Below are 20,603 nucleotides of genomic sequence, written 5' to 3'. Positions count from 1 at the left end.
GCTATAGCCCCATGACTACTACCCTGGAACCCGAGACCATCCTTCCTACCTCATGCCTGGTGACGGCACTCAGCTGGGGAATAGGGAAGCAGGTTCGTGAGGCACTGCGTTCCTAGCCAAACCCCGGGGGGGGGGGGGCTAATGACCGGGTGTTCGTTCCCGACACCATCCTCTCCGCGGTCCTAGAGTGGGCCCACTGCTCTAGGCTGGCCTGCCACCCGGGAGCCCGTCGGACCCTGGCCTTTGTGCAACTGCGCTTTTGGTGGCCTACCATGGTCCCAGGCGTGTCCACATTCGTCACCGCTTGCACAGTTTGTGCACAGAACAAGACTCTTCGGCAAGCTCTGACTGGTTTCCTCTATCCTCTGCCTGTCCCCACCGTCCCTGGTCTTACATCTCCGTGGACTTTGTCATGGGTCTTCCTCCAACTGATGGCAACACCGCCATCCTGACTGTGGTGGATCAGTTCTCTAAAGCCGCCCACTTCATTCCTCTCCCCAAACTACCATCTGTCAAAGAGACTGCCCAGCTCATGGTGCAGCACGTCTTCCAGATCCATGGACTGCCCGTGGACAGAGTCTCCGACCGGGGTCCTCAGTTCTCATCCCAGTTCTGGAAGTTTTTCTGCACCCTCATTGGGTCAGTCTGTCCTCCGGGTTCCACCCCTTGTCCAACGGCCAGTCGGAGCAAGCCAACCAGGACCTCGAGACCACCCTGCGCTGCCTGGTCTCTGCCAACCCCACCACCTGGAGCCAGCAGCTTGTGTGCGTCGAATATGCCCGCAACACCCTTCCCTGCTCTGCCACGGGCCTATCTCCCTTTGAGTGTTCCCTGGGGTATCAGCCCCCGCTCTTCCCTGAGCAGGAAGAGGAGGTCGGCATACCTTCTGCCCAGATGTTTGTCTGCCACTGTTGTCGTACCTGGAGGAGAGCCAGGAGGAGGGCCCTCCTCAAGACCACCTCCAGGTATCGTGAGACGCCTCCTGAGGCCTCCTGAGGGTTTGACCACGGGGCAGGGTTTTCCAGTACCTGGTTGACTGGGAGGGTTATGGCCCAGAGGAGAGGTGCTGGGTCCCTGCTAGAGACATCCTGGACCCAGCCCTCATCGCTGACTTCAACCGTCGGCACCCCGGTCAACCTGGTATGCGCCCAGGTAGGACGTCAGGTTGCGCCCCTAGAGGAGGGTGAGGGGGTACTTTCACGCCCTGATCTGTTTCACCTGTCTTTGTGATTGTCTCCACCCCCCTCCAGGTGTCACCCATCTTTCCCATGATCCCCTGTGTATTTATACCTGTGTTCTCTGTTTTGTCTGTTGCCAGTTCGTCTTGTTTGTCAAGCTTACCAGCATTCGTCTTGTCAGCTCCTGTCTTTCCCCAGACCCTTTTTTTTTCTCGCCTTCCTGGTTTTTGACCCTTGCTTGTCCTGACCCTTAGCCTGCCTGCTGTCATGTACCTTTGCCTCTGTTGCTATAATAAACGTTAATTCGACACAGTCTGCATCTGGGTCTTACCTTATCCTGATTTCAAGTAAAAGTGAATGTCACCCAGTAAAATACTAATTGGGTAATAGTCCAAATGTATTTGGTTTTAAATATACTTAAGTATCAAAAGTAAATGTAATTGCAAAAATATACTTAAGTATCAAAATTAAAAGTATTAATCATTGCAAATAGCTTATATTAAGCAAACCAGATGGAACAATTTTCTTGTTTTTATTTATTTACAGATAGCCAGGGGCACACTCCAACACTCAGACATAATTTACAAACAAAGCATGTGTTTAGTGAATCCGCAAAATCTGAGGCAGTAGGGATGATACGTGTGTGAATTGGACCATTTTCCTGTCCTGCTAAGCATTGAAAATGTAATGAGTAATTTGTGTGTCAGGGAAAATGTATGGAGTAATAAGTACATTATTTAGTGAAGTAAAGGTGAAAGTTGTCAAAAGTTGTCAAAAATATAAATAGTAAAGTACATATTTTGTATTTTTACATATACCCCAAAAAATGATTTATTGTAGTACATTAATGTATTTTTACTTTAGTACTTTACACCACTGTGACTAAAACCAGGAAGAACAAGTGTAGACATCATAATGATCCTACATTTTTTTATATTTAATTTAACATCTTAACAATTTTTCTTCAATCACAGTATTGTTAGCAGCGGTATTTAGCGAATTTGGTTGATTTTGTGATCACAAACCAGTGACCTTAACATAATTCATAAACAATATTGGCAAAATTGAATTATTGACAATGAAAAATGTTTGACTGTTGTCATATTATTGTTAAATTTACTATCAATATAGCATCAAAAATAGTTTTCCAGCTTGCATTTTGGCAAAACATTATTCGCAATGTGAATATTGGATTGCGACTGAGACAACCTGGTTAAATTTGGGTCCCGAGGCAAAACCAATTGAGAACCACTGTTCTACAGTATATCTATCTGCATGCCCTGTAACATTGCACCCTCATGAACAAGCCCCTGATTTAGGAGCCTATGCGTATTATTAGTCTGCAATGCAGTACTGGGGTCTCATCTATATGCATAACCTCTCAACATTGAGAGAAATCCTATTGAAATAGGTAGGACAAGTGCCATGATTTGAAGATCTCTGTCCCATGCATGCCGACAAGATAAGCTCCCCCTCGGTAAAAGCTTTCTAAAAAAGGTTATGAATGAGATGTATTTTTTCAAGGCCAGTCAGCCATCTACTCACTGTACCACTGCCTAAATCAGGTCATCCACTACAGCATCAAGTCATCTGTAGCATTTTTGCAAAATATATTTTTGTAATCTGTGGATATTGCAGTGCTCTGTCACTGAATTTCCATAAATGCAATATTAGACCACCATGTTTAACTGCTGTGTGTGTGTGTGAAGGTCCCTGTGCTATATAACACTCTACAGCACAGCCCTTTGAGCTTTGAGGATCCCTATAATATAGTATACTGTAGTGATGTTGTATGAGGGGTGGAGCAGGAAGCAGGAACAGGAATGGGATGGGTGGAGAAAGATGGATCTCACTCCACTACTTATCATCTCTGCCCATTCAGCTTTCTCTCTCTCTCCCGTATCTATCAGATATGATGAAATGCCTTAAACAGAGAGAGGGGGCATATTTAAACAGATAGTATCTTAATGAAAATATTCCCCTATGTCGGGTCTGCCCACCTGTCCTCGCACTTCTACCTTGCAACTTCTAGAAACAGCATTAGTGTTTTTCAAGAGTGTTAAAGCACTCTGTGCATGACATGTACCGCAATGCATGTTGGATTGAATCATACCCTTCCTTAGTCCTTACCAGTTTACAAGGTTGGGCAAGGACCGCTGAAAATAACCAGCGCTCTCGAGTAAATAATCCAAAGGATGCTAATTCAATTAAAGTCTCACCCCAGGATACACAGTGTTCCATCAGCCAGGTCGGTAACCATAGTGATGATCTCAGATAAGGAGGAGGTACTTGATGTCCTCCCAGGGAGAAATGATGAACCTCCAGAACAGCATGGGTGAAGTGCCAGGTGGCCACATTACCACCGGACACCATGTTGGACCACTTCCTTTACCTCTTGTTGGCCACGTTTGAAGTCAACAATGGATGAGTTTTAACTGCCAATAACACATTCCATATTGGAAGTTGCACGCTCTGCAAGTCTGCCTTTTTCTAATTTCTTAGTCTCCGGAAAGAAAGGCTTTTATTGGAATGCATTTCTCCAGGTCTTTTATCTTGCCTTTGTTTACCATCCCTTCCTTCCCAGCTTGTTTTCAGTGTATGTGTTTCTTCATTAAGGTCAAGTTGTTTCCCCTGCAGTATTTGACATGTGTGCTACTGTGTCTCTCACCAGGAGAAGAAGGGTCAGGAGCTGCCCAAGGGGCCTGAGGTGGAGATCGCCAAGATGGAGAAGCTGCTGAGTTTACTGCGGGAGCCAGAGAACAGCAATGCTTAGAAACTATGACAACATCATGCAGGACTGTAGTCGCCCACTATTTCTACTACTGCACTCCAGTTATAAACCCACCACCAGTCATGCCTTATTACTACTGTCTTCTGTCTTCTAAAGCTGCATACTAAAGCCACCGTTCCTTCCCATGTTGAAGTATAGTGCGGTCTATTGAATCTGTGCAATCTAGCCTACTGTTTTTCTCACTCTTGCGCTGTGCACTATACTAAACATATAGATAGTCAGTGTGCAACCAGCAACGTCTCCTTTACCTGATGCGGCAAAACCACTCAAGCTTTGGGTTATATTTTTTGGTTTTGGAAAACAGAGTAGCTCAGTTTGTTTGGAAATATTAATAAAAAATATTTATCATTCCAATGTCTGGCACGTCTTGTTATTTTTGTTGTGAAGGGGAAGAGATGCTATGTCCTCGTCAGAACAAGTCACATAATAGGAGTTGTAGGAGTGCTGTCCTACAACAATGTGTGGGCTGTCATTGACACTGTACCAAAGGAGGTTAGTACTGAGAGGACCACATTTTAAGAGGACAAAGTGAACAAAGCCTCTAAGCTCCTTACATAACACTTTATGCTTCTCTCAAAGACCACTGCTATGTATGAGTGACCATGACGCACACTCCACACAGCCCGCTGTTACCGTCAATACACACAGGCTTGTTTTTCTTCGCAAGAAAATGTCTGAAATTAGAAGCATTTAGAAGCTTTGGAGAAGTCCAGTCATTCGGAGAAGTCTGGTCCAGTCCTCAGACACTCAAGGATCTAGCCTCTTTGACTTCAGATGAATTAACCTTGTGTTAAACCATGTGTCTTTGACCTCACTAAGTTGTGTGTGTGTATAACACATTTAAGCCTGCATTCCATTATACATGTCAGTACTATCAAGGACCAAGACCACATTTTTAACTGTTACAGGTTGTTTCATTCATTCAGCTGCTGAAGTTAAGAGGAACAGTTATACTTAGATTTTTAAGAGGGCCAGTGGGTGCTGTCTGCTTGACAGTTGACATGCAGTTAGAGCCAATTTGTCTGGCGCCCATTCCTCTACTAGCCAGTTGGCTAGTAGAGATCAGTCTATTCGGTCTACTATACAGGGGATCAGTCTATTCCTCTACTATACAGTACCTCCCGGAGCATTTAATATACGCTGTGGTGCTCACTCTCTCTAGCTGCCAGTCAGGAGGTCAGCAAGTACTTGTGTTCGCTGCTCTGTTGCGGCTGCCCAGCGGGAACAGCCAGCACTGGCACCCTCTCCTGGCTGGAGGGCACCTTGCAGGCCCTGTAGATGATGAGGAAGAGGACAAGGAGGAGGATGGCCACCAGGGCATTGCAGGCGATGGCCACCACAGCTGCCGTGGACAGCCCCAGTCTCTCCCCGGACTCCATGACACAAACCAAACAGGATCTGAGTCAACTGAAACAAGTCACCCAACACTAGAGTGGGCTCTCTTTAACTGTAGTCTCAGCGTAAGAGTATATGGTGGGAATCTATTAAAATATCTGTGGGTGGGTAGACTGGCGCCAACTAGAATGATTCTAGAGCTCTTGATGTTGTGATACTTGTGCAGGACAGATGATGTCAGTATGATATAATTAAAAATATATATATATATAGTTCCTCGACTCAAGCTCCACATCAAAAATGTAACAACTGCTTTTAAGCTTTTAACTTGCTCCAAGGCTTCATCTTCGCTTTCATTCTTGTAATACTGAAGAACAACCTTTAAAATATTAATATATTAGAGTAAAGTATCAGTCCCAGAAAGCAGTCTATGCTTTCATTTTGGGGAAAAAATGTAATTCAACCCTCGATTTTCCTTACCAAAAAATACATTTCTTCTAATGATACAGCACTGTATATTGGAGAGATTGTTTTATGTCCTATAGTTCTCAAATCTCTCTTTCGATTTTGTCTGGAGTAAGTCTTCACCACCGCCCTTGCGATGTCTCAGAGTCAATCAGGGCCCAGTCATCAGGACCCCAAGGGTCAAACCGCTGCAGCTGGCTCTCCATGATGATGATCCACAGTGATGTTGGTACATCCTGGACATGTGTGTGAGGCGGACAGCTCTCCGCAGGTTGGCTACAACGGTTGGCTTTACAGTGGTTGCCCTGCAACAGAAAACATTTGAGAAATGTTAGGAGGTGGAGAAAAAAGCCTGTCAGAAAACAAATATATTTTTGATGCACAATGCATGTTCATTGTAGCCTCTAGACATTCCGTATTGCTCGTTTTGCTTGTTACATGTAACATCTGCTCCCATATCTGTAAATGATCCACTCAGCAACTTTACATCCCTGGGACATACCACATTCTGATGTTCTGAATGCAGCTTATGAGTAGTGAAATTGGAAAGCTGCACTTATGCTCTTAACATTTGCATACCTATGCATTTTTATGTTCTTGAAAAGCATCATTAAGCATGTATTAGGTAACATTTGTTTACATAGAGGGCATCACAAATTGCACCATGTTTCATATATAGTGCACTACTACTATGTGCCAGGCATATTGTTAAGCACTATGAAGGGGAATGTGGTGCCATTTGGGACGCAGGCATACTGTACATATGTTCTTACACGTGATTTATATTTAGCACATTTGTTTTAGGGTTGTCACTATACCAGTATCGTGATACTATGATACCTGATTTTCCAGGGCAAAAAGGAAAACACGAAGCAGACCCCATTCTTTGGTCCTTTAAAAAACCTACTGTATGTAAAATATTGTGTGCTATACAGTGCCTTGCAAAAGTATTCATCCCCCTTGGCATTTTACCTATATCGTTGCATTACAACCTGTAATTAAATCGATTTTTATTTGGATTACATGTAATGGACATACACAAAATAGTCCAAATTGGTGAATTGAAATGAAAAAAATGACTTGTTTAAAAAAATTCTTACAAATAAAAACGGAAAAGTGGTGTGTGCATATGTAATCACTCCCTTTGCTATGAATCCCCTAAATAAGATCTGGTGCCACCAATTACCTTCAGAAGTCACATAATTAGTTAAATAAAGTCCACCTGTGTGCAATCTAAGTGTCACATGATCTCAGTATATATACACCTGTTGTGAAAGGCCAGAGAGTCTGCAACATGCAAGGGGCACCACCAAGCAAGCGGAACCATGAAGACCAAGGAGCTCTCCAAACCGATCAGGGACAAATTTGTGGAGAAATACAGATCAGGGTTGGGTTATAAAAAAATATCAGAAACTTTGAACATCCCATGGACCACCATTAAATCCGTTATTTAAAAAAATGGAAAGAATATGGCACCACAACAAACCTGCCAAGAGAGGGCCACCCACCAAAACTCACAGACCAGGCAAGGAGGGCATTAAATCAGAAAGGCAACAAAGAGACCAAAGACAACCCTGAAGGAGTTGCAAAGCTCCACAGCGAAGATTTGAGTATCTGTCCATAGGACCACGAAGCTGTACACTCCACAGAGCTGGGCTTTACGGAAGAGGGGTCAGAAAAAGCCAATGCTTAAAGTAAAGAATAAGCAAACACGTTTGGTGTTTGCCAAAAGGCATGTGGGAGACTCCCCAAACATATTGAAGAAGGTACTCTGGTCAGATGAGACAAAAATGTAGCTTTTTGGCATCAAGGAAAACGCTATGTCTGGGGCAAACCCAACACCTCTCATCACCCTGAGAACAACATCCCACAGTGAAGCATGGTGGTGGCAGCATCATGCTGTGGGGATGTTTTTCATCGGCAGGAAAACTGGTCAGAATTGAAGGAATGATGGATGGAGCTAAATACAGGGGCATTCTTGAAGGAAACATGTTTCAGTCTTCCAGAGATTTGAGACTGGGATGGAGGTTCACCTTCCAGCAGTTGCTAAAGCAACCCTCAATTGAGAATCTGTAGTATGACTTAAAGATTGCTGTACACCAGCGGAACCCATCCAACTTGAAGGAGCTGGAGCAGTTTTGCCATGAAGAATGGACAAAAATCCCAGTGGCTAGATGTGCCAAGCTTATAGAGACATATCCCAAGAGACTTGCAGCTGTAATTGCTGCAAATGGTGTCTCTACAAAGTATTGGCTTTGGGGGGTGTATAGTTATGCACACTCAAGTTCAGTTTTTTTGTCTTATTTCTTGTTTGTTTCACAATAAAAAATATTTTGCATCTTCAAAGTGGGATGTATGTTGTGTAAATGAAATGATACAAACCAGGTTCCATGATACAAACCAATTCCAGGTTGTAAGGCAACAAAATAGGAAAAATGTGAAGGGGGTCAATACTTTAGAAAGCCACTGTAGCTTGGAAAAGGAACACGAATCTTGGGGACAACGTAAGGATGCTTGTTTCCAACATTTTTCTCAGGAAATCTAGTCCTCTTCATGTTTTGTTTCCTTGCCACGATTTTGCGAGTATGGCATCGTGACAACCCTATTTTGTTTACCTGTAAATTTTTCATTTCAAACTTGAAATGCTTTAGCAGATATTCCATGGCTAGGTACTAGTGGCAGGGAGATGCATGGAGTGTAGTTTTCAGAATAAGTTTAACGGTTGACTCCATGACATCATCATACACAGTGGGGCAACTTCCTGCTTACGGACCTCAACAACAACATAATATTTCAAGAAGTGACATAATTTTCACGCTGCCTTGAGGGCACGCCCCCAACACGAAGCAGGAAGAAAAATGATTTTACCAAAGGATACAAATAAAGAGTTTGGAGGGAGAGATGAGGAAGAAAATAGGTTCAGATACAAAGATAATCTATTGTGCAACAAACACATGCATGCTCGGACATACACACACCTACCGACCGTTACTGTAAAACAGATACTCACACTTATCCACTGTTAAACCGCAATGTGCTAGAGCCGGATCATATACAGTGCCTTCGGAAAGTACTCAGACCCCTTGACCGTTTCCACATTTTGTTACGTTACAGCCTTCTTCTAAAATGTATTAACACGTTTTTTTTCCCCTCATCAATCAACACACAATAACCCAGAATGACATTGCCAAAACAGGTTTATAGAAAGTTTTGCTAATTTATAAATAAAAAAAACTGAAATATCACATTTACATAAGTATTCAGATCATTCACTCAGTAACTTTACGTAAGTATTCAGACCCTTTACTCAGTACTTTGTTGGAGCACCTTTGGCAGCAATTACAGCCTCAAGTCTTTTTCTGTATGTCACTACAAGCTTGGCACACTTGTATTTGGGGAGTTTCTCCCATTCTTCTCTGCAGATCCTCTCAAGCTCTGTCAGGTTGGATGGGGATCATCGCTGCACAACTATTTTCACGTCTCTCCAGAGATGTTCGATCGGGTTCAAGTCCTGGCTCTGGCTGGGCCACACAAGGACATTGAGACTTGTGCTTAGGGTCATCAGCTTCCTATTTCTCAACAAGGCATCCTTCATTAATGCTGCCAAACATGCTGCCAAACATGACTATACTATCGATCCTTGACTTCACGATGTCATTTATAAAATAGCTTCCAACACTCTACTCAGCAAATTAGATGCAGTCTATCACAGTGCCATCCATTGTATCACCAAAGCCCCATATACTACCTACCACTGCAACCTGTATGCTCTCGTTGGCTGGCCCTCGCTTCATATTCGTCGCCAAGCCCACTGGCTCCAGGTTATCTATAAGTCTTTGCTAGGTAAAGCCCCACCTTATCTCAGCTCACTGGTCACCATAGCAGCACCCACCAGTAGCACGCGCTCAAGCAGGTATATTTCACTGGTCACCCCCAAAGCCAACTCCTCCTTTGGCCGCCTTTCCTTCCAGTTCTCTGCTGTCAATGACTGGAATGAATTGCAAAATCACTGAAGCTGGAGACTCATATCTCCCTCACTAACTTGAAGCATCAGCTGTCAGAGCAGCTTACATATCATTGCACCTGTACATAGCCCACCTGTAAATAGCCCACCCAACTACCTCATCCCATATTGTTTGTTTTTTGCTCCTTTGCACCCCAGTATATGTACCTGCACATTGATCTTCTGCACATCTATCACTCCAGTGTTTAATTGCTAAATTGTCATTATTTCGCTATTTATTGCCTTACCTCCCTAATCTTACTTCATTTGCACACACTGTATATAAACTTTTCTATTGTGTTATTGACTGTACGTTTGTTCATTCCATGTGTAACTCTGTGTTGTATGTTTCGCACTGCTTTGCTTTATCTTGGCCAGGTCTCAGTTGTAAATGAGAACTTATTCTCAACTGGCCTATCTGGTCAAATTAAAACTTATTTAAAAAATTGTCCTGTTGGAAGGATCTTTCTATACTTTGCTCCGTTCATCTTTCCCTCGATCCTGACTAGTCTCCCAGTCCCTGCCACTGTTAAACATCCCCACAGCATGATGCTGCCACCACCATGCTTCACGTTAGGGATGGTGCCAAGTTTCTTCCAAACCTGACACTTGGCATTCAGGCCAAAGGATGATCAATGGAAACAGGATGCACCTGAGCTCAATTTCGAATCCCATAGCAAAGAGTCTGAATACTTACATAAATAAAAAAAATAAAAAATGACATTTGAAAAAATGTCTAAAAACCTTGTTTTTGGTTTGTCATTACGGGGTATTGGGTGTAGATTGTTGAGGAAAAAACATTTTAATCCATTTCAGAATACGGCTTTAACGTAACAAAATGTGGAAAAAGTCAAGGGGTCTGAATACTTTCCAAATGCACTGTATATTTAAATATATGGCTCGGATAGAGCAGAGTTAGCCCTAATCTTTGTCACATTGTAGCAAAATAATGGTCTACTCTGACTCTAGCAGCAGAAGAAGATTCTGCTGTGTGTGTGTGTGTGTGTGTGTGTGTGTCAATAACAGAAGAAAGCAGCTGCACTAATCACCTGGGGTGGTCATTCCTGCAGAGCTGGCAAAGGATGCACCGATAATTAAACAGGTGATTAGAAGGACTCACCAAGAAAAACTTCCAAAATGATTCCTTTGAGGTAGAAAGGAGTTGGAGCACTCAACAAAAAAAGCATAAATGTATTTATTTTAGCTCACTTTAATCCATTGTACAGGATGCAAAATCAAATCCAATTTTATTTGTCACATACACATGGTTAGCAGATGTTAATGCGAGTGTAGCGAAATGCTTGTGCTTCTCGTTCCAACAATGCAGTAATAACCCACGAGTAATCTAACCTAACAATTCCTCAACTACTACCTTATACACACAAGTGTAAAGGGATAAAGAATATGTACATAAAGATGTATGAATGAGTGATGGTACAGAACGGCATAGGCAAGATGCAGTAGATGGTACCGAGTACAGTATATACATATGAGATGAGTAATGTAGGGTATGTAAACAAAGTGGCATAGTTTAAAGTGGCTAGTGATACATGTATTACATAAAGATGCAGTAGATGATATAGAGTACAGTAAATACAGTGGGGCAAAAAAGTATTTAGTCAGCCACCAATTGTGCAAGTTCTCCCACTTAAAAAGATGAGATAGGCCTGTAATTTTCATCATAGGTACACTTCAACTATGACAGACAAAATTAAGGGAAAAATATCCAGAAAATCACATTGTAGGATTTTTAATTTATTTATTTGCAAATTATGGTGGAAAATAAGTATTTGGTCACCTACAAACAAGCAAGATTTCTGGCTCTCACAGACCTGTAACTTCTTCTTTAAGAGGCTCCTCTGTCCTCCACTCGTTATCTGTATTAATGGCACCTGTTTGAACTTGTTATCAGTATAAAAGACACCTGTCCACAACCTCAAACAGTCACACTCCAAACTCCACTATGGCCAAGACCAAAGAGCTGTCAAAGGACACCAGAAACAAAATTGTAGACCTGCACCAGGCTGGGAAGACTGAATCTGCAATAGGTAAGCAGCTTGGTTTGAAGAAATCAACTGTGGGAGCAATTATTAGGAAATGGAAGACATACAAAACCACTGATAATCTCCCTCGATCTGGGGCTCCACGCAAGATCTCACCCCGTGGGGTCAAAATGATCACAAGAACGGTGAGCAAAAATCCCAGAACCACACGGGAGGGGGGGGGGGGGGGGGGGAGCCTACCATCAGTAACACACTACGCTGCCAGGGACTCAAATCCTGCAGTGCCAGACGCGTCCCCCTGCTTAAGCCAGTACATGTCCAGGCCCGTCTGAAGTTTGCTAGAGAGCATTTGGATGATCCAGAAGAAGATTGGGAGAATATCATATGGTCAGATGAAACCAAAATATAACTTTTTGGTAAAAACTCAACTCATCATGTTTGGAGGACAAAGAATGCTGAGTTGCATCCAAAGAACACCATACCTACTGTGAAGCATGGGGGTGGAAACATCATGCTTTGGGGCTGTTTTTCTGCAAAGGGACCAGGACGACTGATCCGTGTAAAGGAAAGAATGAATGGGGCCATGTATCGTGATATTTTGAGTGAAAACCTCCTTCTATCAGCAAGGGCATTGAAGATGAAACATGGCTGGGTCTTTCAGCATGACAATGATCCCAAACACACCGCCCGGGCAACGAAGGAGTGGCTTCGTAAGAAGCATTTCAAGGTCCTGGAGTGGCCTAGCCAGTCTCCAGATCTCAACCCCATAGAAAATCTTTGGAGGGAGTTGAAAGTCCGTGTTGCCCAGCAACAGCCCCAAAACATCACTGCTTTAAAGGAGATCTGAAGGAATGGGCCAAAATACCAGCAACACAAGTGTGTGAAAACCTTGTGAAGACTTACAGAAAACATTTGCCAACAAAGGGTATATAACAAAGTATTGAGAAACTTTTGTTATTGACCAAATACTTATTTTCCACAATAATTTGCAAATAAATTCATTAAAAATCCTACAATGTAATTTTCTGGATATTTTTTCTCATTTTGTCTGTCATAGTTGAAGTGTACCTATGATGAAAATTACAGGCCTCACACATATTTTTAAGTGGGATAACTTGCACAATTGGTGGCTGACTAAATACTTTTTTGCCCCACTCTACATATACATATGAGATGAGTAATGTAGGGTATGTAAACATTATATTAAGTGGCATTGTTTGAATTGGCTAGTGATACATTTGTATATCAATTTCCATTATTAAAGTGAGCTGGAGTTGAGTCAGTATGTTGGCAGCAGCCACTCAATGTTAATGGGGGCTGTTTAACAGTCTGGCCTTGAGATAGAAGCTGTTTTTCAGTCTCTCGGTCCCAGCTTTGATGCACCTTTACTGACCTCGCCTTCTGGATGATAGCGGGGTGAACAGGCAGTGGCTCAGGTGGTTGTTGTCCTTGATAATCTTTATGACCTTCCTGTGACATTGTGTGGTGTAGGTGTCCTGTAAGGCAGGTAGTTTGCCCCCGGTGATGCGTTGTGCAGACCTCACTACCCTCTGGAGAGCCTTACGGTTGTGGGCGGAGCAGTTGCCGTACCAGGTGGTGATACAGCCCGGCAGGATGCTCTCGATTGTGCATCTGTAGAAGTTTGTTAGTGCTTTTGGTGACAAGCCAAATTTCTTCAGCCTCCTGAGGCTGCTGCGCCTTCTTCACAACGCTGTCTGTGTTGGTGGACCAATTCAATTTGTCCGTGATGTGTATGCCGAGGAATTTAAAACTTACTACCCTCTCCACTACTGTCCCCGGTGAATTAAACAGGTTGGTGTGCTTACATTCAATCTCTTGAGCAGTCACACCTTCTGATAGAAAGGCATAGCCTACAGAAGGACAGAGATCATCAGGTTATGGCAGTGGATATGGATGTAGAATTCTCTCACTCTTCCTCTCTCTCTTTCAATCTCTCTCTCTTTTTCTCTCAACTCTCCCACTCTTTGTCCCATTGCACCACTGCACAGAGAGATAAAGAAGGCAAGTTGGCCCTGCAGGCCTCTCCAAATCCTCTTCCAACGGGAGAGGCGGCCAGGGAGGGGTTATCCAGAATATGTCAGAAGCGATATGAACCATGAAGAGGAGAACAGAGTGTGCCTAATTACCCAGGGGGTCTGCATTACACAACAAGCTGTATTTTACAAATGTGCCTGTCACACACCACTCAATGACTTTCAGCTTGGCTCTCGGCGTAGAGCATGGCCAAATCGCACAGTGTTTCAGGGTTTTCCGAGTAGGGAAGTCTGAATGAGCACACAGAGAGAGAGAGAGAGAGAGAGAGAGAGAGAGAGAGAGAGATTGTGAGTGAAACCCAGCCATGGGCTCGGTGGAGTGGATCTGAGTGCCCGAGACATTATTAAGAGTAGTTAGCTGGACCACTTTTAGACTATAAGGTTTGCCAGGAATAGTTCCCGTCAAGTTGGTAAATGTTGTTGTTGAGGATGTTGTTTCTGCATCAAAAATGTCTCTGTACAGACAGCCCGTCGCATGCACGCACACACACACACACAAACCTTGCCTATGAATAACGATGAGACTCTAGTGATTAATATGACAGACGAGGGCAAAATCATTTCCTGGGAGATAAACACTCAGACACCTCACAATACCCAGGCAGGCAGCCTTGAGATCAGAGTCAGCTATGTGTGTCAGCCTGAATGTGGGAAGGACATGCACAGCAGATAGGCGCTTTGTCTGCCAGTGCGTGGGCAGGAAGGAAGGACTCTGCAAGTTCCAAAGAAGTGGGACACGGGAGCTGGTGATACCCACTGAGGCTGAGTAAGAGCAAGCGTCTCCCTGCAGAGAGAGGGTAGAACAGCATTCTTCAACGCTGGAGACACACAGGGCAGGAAAGCTTTTGTTTTAGCCCAGTATTAACAAACCTAACTCTAAAAATCAAGGGCTTGATGATTAGTTGATTAGATGAGAGGGGTGCTTTAGTCGTGGGCTGGAATAAATGACTGCACACCCTGTGGGTTCACAGGACCAGGTTTGAATAACACCGATGTAGAAGTAATCAAAGGCTTTTGACCACTGTAAGTATTTGGTTCTTCTAGTGGAGGGCACTTTATTACTTATTTAAAACTTACAGTTGAAGTTGGAAGTTTACATATACTTAGGTTGGAGTCATTAAAACTCATTGTTCAACCACTCCACAAATGTCTTGGTAACAAACTATAGTTTTGGCAAGTCGGTCAGGACATTACTTTGTGCATGACACAAGTCATTTTTACAACAGTTCTTTACAGACAGGTGGTTTCACTTATAATTCACTGTATCACAATTCCAGTAGGTCAGAAGTTTACATACACTAAGTTGACTGTGCCATTAAACAGCTTGGAAAATTCCAGAAAATGATGTCAGGGCTTTAGAAGCTTCTGATAGGCTAATTGACATAATTTGAGTCAATTGGAGGTGTACCTGTGGAATATTTCAAGGCCTACCTTCAACTCAGTGCCTCTTTGCTTGACATCATGGGAAAATCAAAAGAAATCAGCCAAGACCTCAAAAAAAAAATTGTAGACATTCACAAGTCTGGTTCATCCTTGGGAGCAATTTCCAAACACCTGAAGGTACCACATTCATCTGTACAAACAATAGTACGCAAGTATAAACACCATGGGATCACGCAGGCCGTCATACCGCTCAGGAAGGAGATGCGTTCTGTCTCCTAGAGATGAATGTACTTTGGGGCGAAAAGTGCAAATCAATCCCAGAACAGCAGCAAAGGACCTTGTGAAGATGCTGGAGGAAACAGGTACAAAAGTATCTATATCCACAATAAAACAAGTCCTATATCGCCATAACCTGAAAGGCCGCTCAGCAAGGAAGAAGCCACTGCTCCAAACCGCCGTAAAAAAGCCAGACTACGTTTGCAACTGCACATGGGGACAAAGATTGTACTTTTGGAGAAATGTCTTCTGGTCTGATGAAACTGTTTGGCCATAATGACCATCGTTATGTTTGGAGGAAAAAAGGGGAGGCTTGCAAGCCGAAGGACACCATCCCAACCGTGAAGCACGGGGGTGGCAGCATAATGTTGTGCGGATGCTTTGCTGCAAGATGGACTGGTACACTTCACAAAATAGATGGCATCATGAGGAAATACAATTATGTGGATATATTGAAGCAACATCTCAAGACATCAGTCAGGAAGTTAAAGATTGGTCGCAAATGGGTCTTCCAAATGGACAATAACCCCAAACATAGTTGCAAAATGGCTTAAGGACAACAAAGTCAAGGTATTGGAGTGGCCATCACAAAGCCCAGACCTCAATCTTATAGAATATTTGTGGGCAGAACTGAAAAAGCTTGTGCGAGCAAGGAGGCCTACAAACCTGACTCAATTACACCAGCTCTGTCAGGAGGAATGTTAAAAAATTCACCCAACTTATTGTGTGAAGCTTGTGGAAGGCTACCTGAAACATTTGACCCAAGTAAAAAAATGTAAAGGCCATGCTACCAAATACTAATTGAGTGTATGTAAACTTCTGACCCCCTGGGAATGTGATGAAAGAAATAACAGCTGAAATAAATAATAATCTCTACTATTATTCTGACATTTCACATTCTTAAAATAAAGTGGTGATCTTAACTGACCTAAGACAGGGAATTTTTGCTAGGATCAAATGTCAGGAATTGTGAAAAACTGAGTTTAAATGTATTTGACTAAGGTGTATGTAAACTTCCGACTTCAACTGTATGTATTATTAAAACATCTGTGGAGGATGTATGCTCCTCACGGAGCTATAGAGTTTGAGTCAAGTCACTGTATTACGACTGGTGTTGTAATCTTTATAAATGGTGTAAGAGTAACATTAACGTTAACATCGGGGCATAAGGCAGCTGTTCTGTTTGTTATGAAGCCTGCGTACTAAGTTTGACTTCCATTTTGTCGCTGCTCAAAGTCAAGCTTTAAAAGGACAAATAACAAATGTCTTGTAAATCCTGGTACGAAGCACATCAGACAGGCAGAACACATTGCCTCGGGACTGTGGATTGTAGGTCAGAGAGAGAAAAAAGAAAACAGCACGGTTTGGCTGTATATGGTAGCAGTATACATGGTCAGAATGTTAAGCAACACAAAGCATGCGTCCCTAATGGCACCCTATTCCCTGTATAGTCCACTACTTTTGACCAGAGCTCCATGGGCACAAAATAGGGAATCCTATTCCATTTTGGATGCACACAAAGTGTCAGACTAAATATTGGTTGTTTTTAAAGGCATGCCACATCGATACCTCAGTGGGTTGGTGCCAGTGCTGTTTCATATTTGAAGTCATTTTTATAGAGCAATGCTTTCAGGCAGATTTGGTTGCACTCTCTGGTATTGCATTTTGAATGTTGAATTCAATGCTGTTTATTAACCTAATATTGCATTAACTTCCTTCGATAGAAAACAAATCTGTGATGTGCTGAGCTAACGGGAAACTGGTCTTTCGCTCCTACTCATTTGTTTCCATTCCACGCAGAGGCAATGAACAGTGATTCTGAACCTCTTTCTTTGACTGCTTCACTGATCCATGACATTGAAATCAATTTAAATACAATACTCAACTCAATGTCTTTAATTAAGAGAGCACATTGAATAGATGGTCATCTCTCATACGATAACAAGGTCTGCTTATCCTCTTGCCCAGCATTGACCCCAAACTCAACCTTACTCAAATGACTGGTTGGAAACAGGGACTACTACTTAATCATTCATAGTAGCATGTACACTGGTCTTAGAGTGATATATTTCCTTGATTCCTCTCTTCTTGCCCCTCCTCAAAATGCATTGGAGGAGAAGATCCGAGGTTCCTCCCCTCTGACGTTCTTCTCCAATGCGTTTTGAGAAGGAAGCAAGGAGAGAGGAGGTGAGGAATCAAGGAAATACAATTGGGATTCATTCACATTTGGAGACATTAAATCAGAAGCATCAGCAGAAACTGAGGATATTGCTCAAGCATGGAACGTAGAATCTTCCACAACAACAAACCACCCCTTCTTCACCCTGAAGGCAGCAGAACGAACCATCTGTATCAGCAGGGGGGAGGGTTGTGGCACGACTGGCCTGGGCATTCATCTGAGATGATTCCCAAGGTCTAAGTCACTGTCAGTTTCGGTTTCTCTAGTCCAGGGGTCTCCAAACCTGTTCCTGGAGAGCTACCCACCTGTACATTTTTGCTCCAACCCCAGTTGTAACTAACCTGGTTCAGTTTATCAACCAGCTAATTATTTGAATCAGGCCTTCTAGATTAGGGTTGGATTGAAAACCTATAGGATTGTAGCTCTCCGGGAACAGGGTCGGAGCCCTGCTCTAGTCTCACAGTGCTAATCTCAAGGCTAAGTTTACCCCCAGACTCAAATAAGTACATCAAGCCTGCAAGGCTGTAACCCATTGACATCACCTAATTTGATATCTTCATTTTAAGATACTTCATGACATTCAGTCTTGACTCTTTTCTTTGCAGAGCCATGTTCAGTTCAATTGTTGCATGTGGGGCTTTCTGACTGCAGTCTCCTCTTCAGCAAGTCAAATGCATGCTTGACTGGAATAACTTTGAACCTTCTCCCCAGTCTGAGGTCCTGAGCTCTCTGGAGAAGGTTTTCATCAAGGATCTCTCTACACTTTGCTCCGTTCATCTTTCCCTCTATCCCGAAAAGCCTCCCAGTCCCTGCTGCTGAAATCCCCACAGCATGATACTGCCACCACCATGGGATTGTGCCAGGTTTCCTCCAGGCGTGATGGTTGGCATTCAGACCAAATAGTTCAATCTTGGATTCATCAGACCAGAGAATTATGTTTCTCATGGTCTGAGGGTCTTTAGGTGCCTTTTGACAAAACTCAGAGGAGGCTGTCATGTGCCTTTTACTGAGGAGTGGCTTCCATCTGGCTACTCTACCATAACGGCCTGATTGGTGGAGTGCTGCTGAACTCTGAAGCCATGTCAGAGTGACCATCAGGTTCATGGTCACCTCCCTGACCAAGGCCCTTCTCCCCCGATTGCTCAGTTTGGCCGGGCGGACAGCTCTAGGAAGTCTTGGTGGTTCCAAACTTCTTCCATTTAAGAAAGATGGAGGCCACTGTGTTCCTGAGAACCTTCAATACTGCAGACATTGTTTGGTACCCTTCCACAGATCTGTGCCTCGACACAATACTGTCTCAGAGCTCTATGGACAATTTCTTCAACCTTATGGCTTGGTTTTTGCTCTGAAATGTACTGTCAACTATGGGACCATTTATAGACAGGCGTGTGCCCTTCCACATCATGTCCAATCAATTGAATTTACCACAGGTGGACTCCAATCAAGTTGTAAAACATCACAAGGGTGATCAATGCAAACAGTATGCACCTGAGCTCAATTTCGAGTCTCATAGCAAAGGGTCTGAATACTTATGTAAATAAGGTATTTCTGTTTTTTCATTGTAATAAATTAGCAAACATTTCGTAAAAACCTTGTTTTCGCTTTGTCATTATGGGGTATTGTGTGTAGATTGATGAGGGAAATGTTTTATTTATCCATTTTAGAACAAAGCTGTAACGTAACAAAATGTGGAAAAAGTCAAGAAGTCTGAATACTTTCCTAATGTACTGTATCTTCCTCAATTACCTCGTATCCCTGCACATCGACTCTGTACTGGTACCCCGTGTATTAGGCAAGTTATCATTTATTCATTATGCATGTATTATTACTTTTATTATTATGTTTTACTTTTCTATTAATTCTCCATTTTCTTTCTCTCTGCATTCTTGGGAAGGGCCCATAAGTAAGCATTTCACTGTGATAATCTACACCTGTTGTTTACGAAGCTTACTGACGAATACATTTGATTTGAAATTATACTTTATTATTTGGAAACTATCATTTTTTTTTTACAAAGACATTGTTAATTTTGACAAACAATGGGGTAAAACCATTTATTTCTATCGGTACTCTGGGTTATGATGGGGTAAGACAGTTGTAACCATTATGAAGCTTTAACTTATATTTTTGAAGAATAAAATGCCATTGAACAGCTGTAAATATTGCATTTGATGAGCATGTGTGCAGGCATTATCTCTCAACCCACTACACTACAGCCTCTGGAATATAGTCAATTTACTATCAGACAACTGAACCGAACAGGGAGACCAAAAATAGAATTAAACAAAGAGCACAAAGAGCCTACCTCTTGAACACAGATGTAGATTCTTCTCGGGATAGGCATCTGAATTCATTCTCAAAGCAAAGCAGATGAAATGCCAACTGTTCTTGACACAGGGACTGTCTGGCTCCAGTCTGCGCAGTGAAACGCTTGTAACCTACTCTCAGTCACATGGTTTGTCACATGTTAACCCAGCAAATGTAAGGGAATTTCTGGATTCCTCTTCAAAATAAAGCTCCTCTTCAAAATAAAAGCGTTCTTATAAAACATATAAAAATGTTTTAGAAGAACATTTCGTTCAAATATACACCCATCTAGTACCATGTTTGACACCCCTTTGCCTCCAGAACAACCTTGCCTCCAGAACAACCTGAATTCCTCGGGGCGTGGACACATTGCTCAATTGTCTATGTAAGTTTTTTGTTTGTTGTCAGAAAAAAACGGGGGAATAAGTGAAATTAAATATTACAAGAATCAATGGACCTAACGTGTGCCAGGAAAACATACCCCATACCATTGCACCACCTGTACCGTTGACACCAGGCAGGATGGGGCCATGGTCTCTGCCATCAGCATGACGCAAGAGGAACTGGGATTTGTCAGACCAGGCAATGTTCTTCCACTTCTCAGTTGTCCAGTGTTGGTGATCACGTGC

General features: G+C 42.8%; 1 protein-coding gene and 1 long non-coding RNA gene across 2 annotated transcripts in view; one reads left to right on the top strand and one right to left on the bottom strand.

The window, feature by feature from the left end:
* The window catches only part of dnai1.2 (dynein, axonemal, intermediate chain 1, paralog 2), a 36,774-nt gene extending 32,451 nt beyond the window's left edge, over nucleotides 1–4,323 (top strand). The window contains exon 20 of the mRNA XM_036950223.2: nucleotides 3,850–4,323. Coding sequence (XP_036806118.1) covers nucleotides 3,850–3,951 — 102 coding nt within the window. The 3' untranslated portion in view covers nucleotides 3,952–4,323. The remainder of the gene's footprint in view (nucleotides 1–3,849) is intronic.
* LOC149975943 (uncharacterized) lies at nucleotides 1,700–20,111 on the bottom strand. Its single transcript, XR_016487935.1, has 2 exons — nucleotides 19,973–20,111; nucleotides 1,700–6,074 (listed from the first exon to the last, which is right to left on the bottom strand). It is a non-coding gene; the product is annotated as an uncharacterized LOC149975943 (long non-coding RNA).
* Nucleotides 20,112–20,603: the final 492 nt, after the last annotated feature.

This window comes from Oncorhynchus mykiss, chromosome 17, assembly GCF_057628025.1.
Source record: "Oncorhynchus mykiss isolate SJ-2025 chromosome 17, ASM5762802v1, whole genome shotgun sequence".
Taxonomy (NCBI): Eukaryota; Metazoa; Chordata; class Actinopteri; order Salmoniformes; family Salmonidae; genus Oncorhynchus; species Oncorhynchus mykiss.
This window is presented reverse-complemented; position numbering and strand designations above follow the sequence as displayed.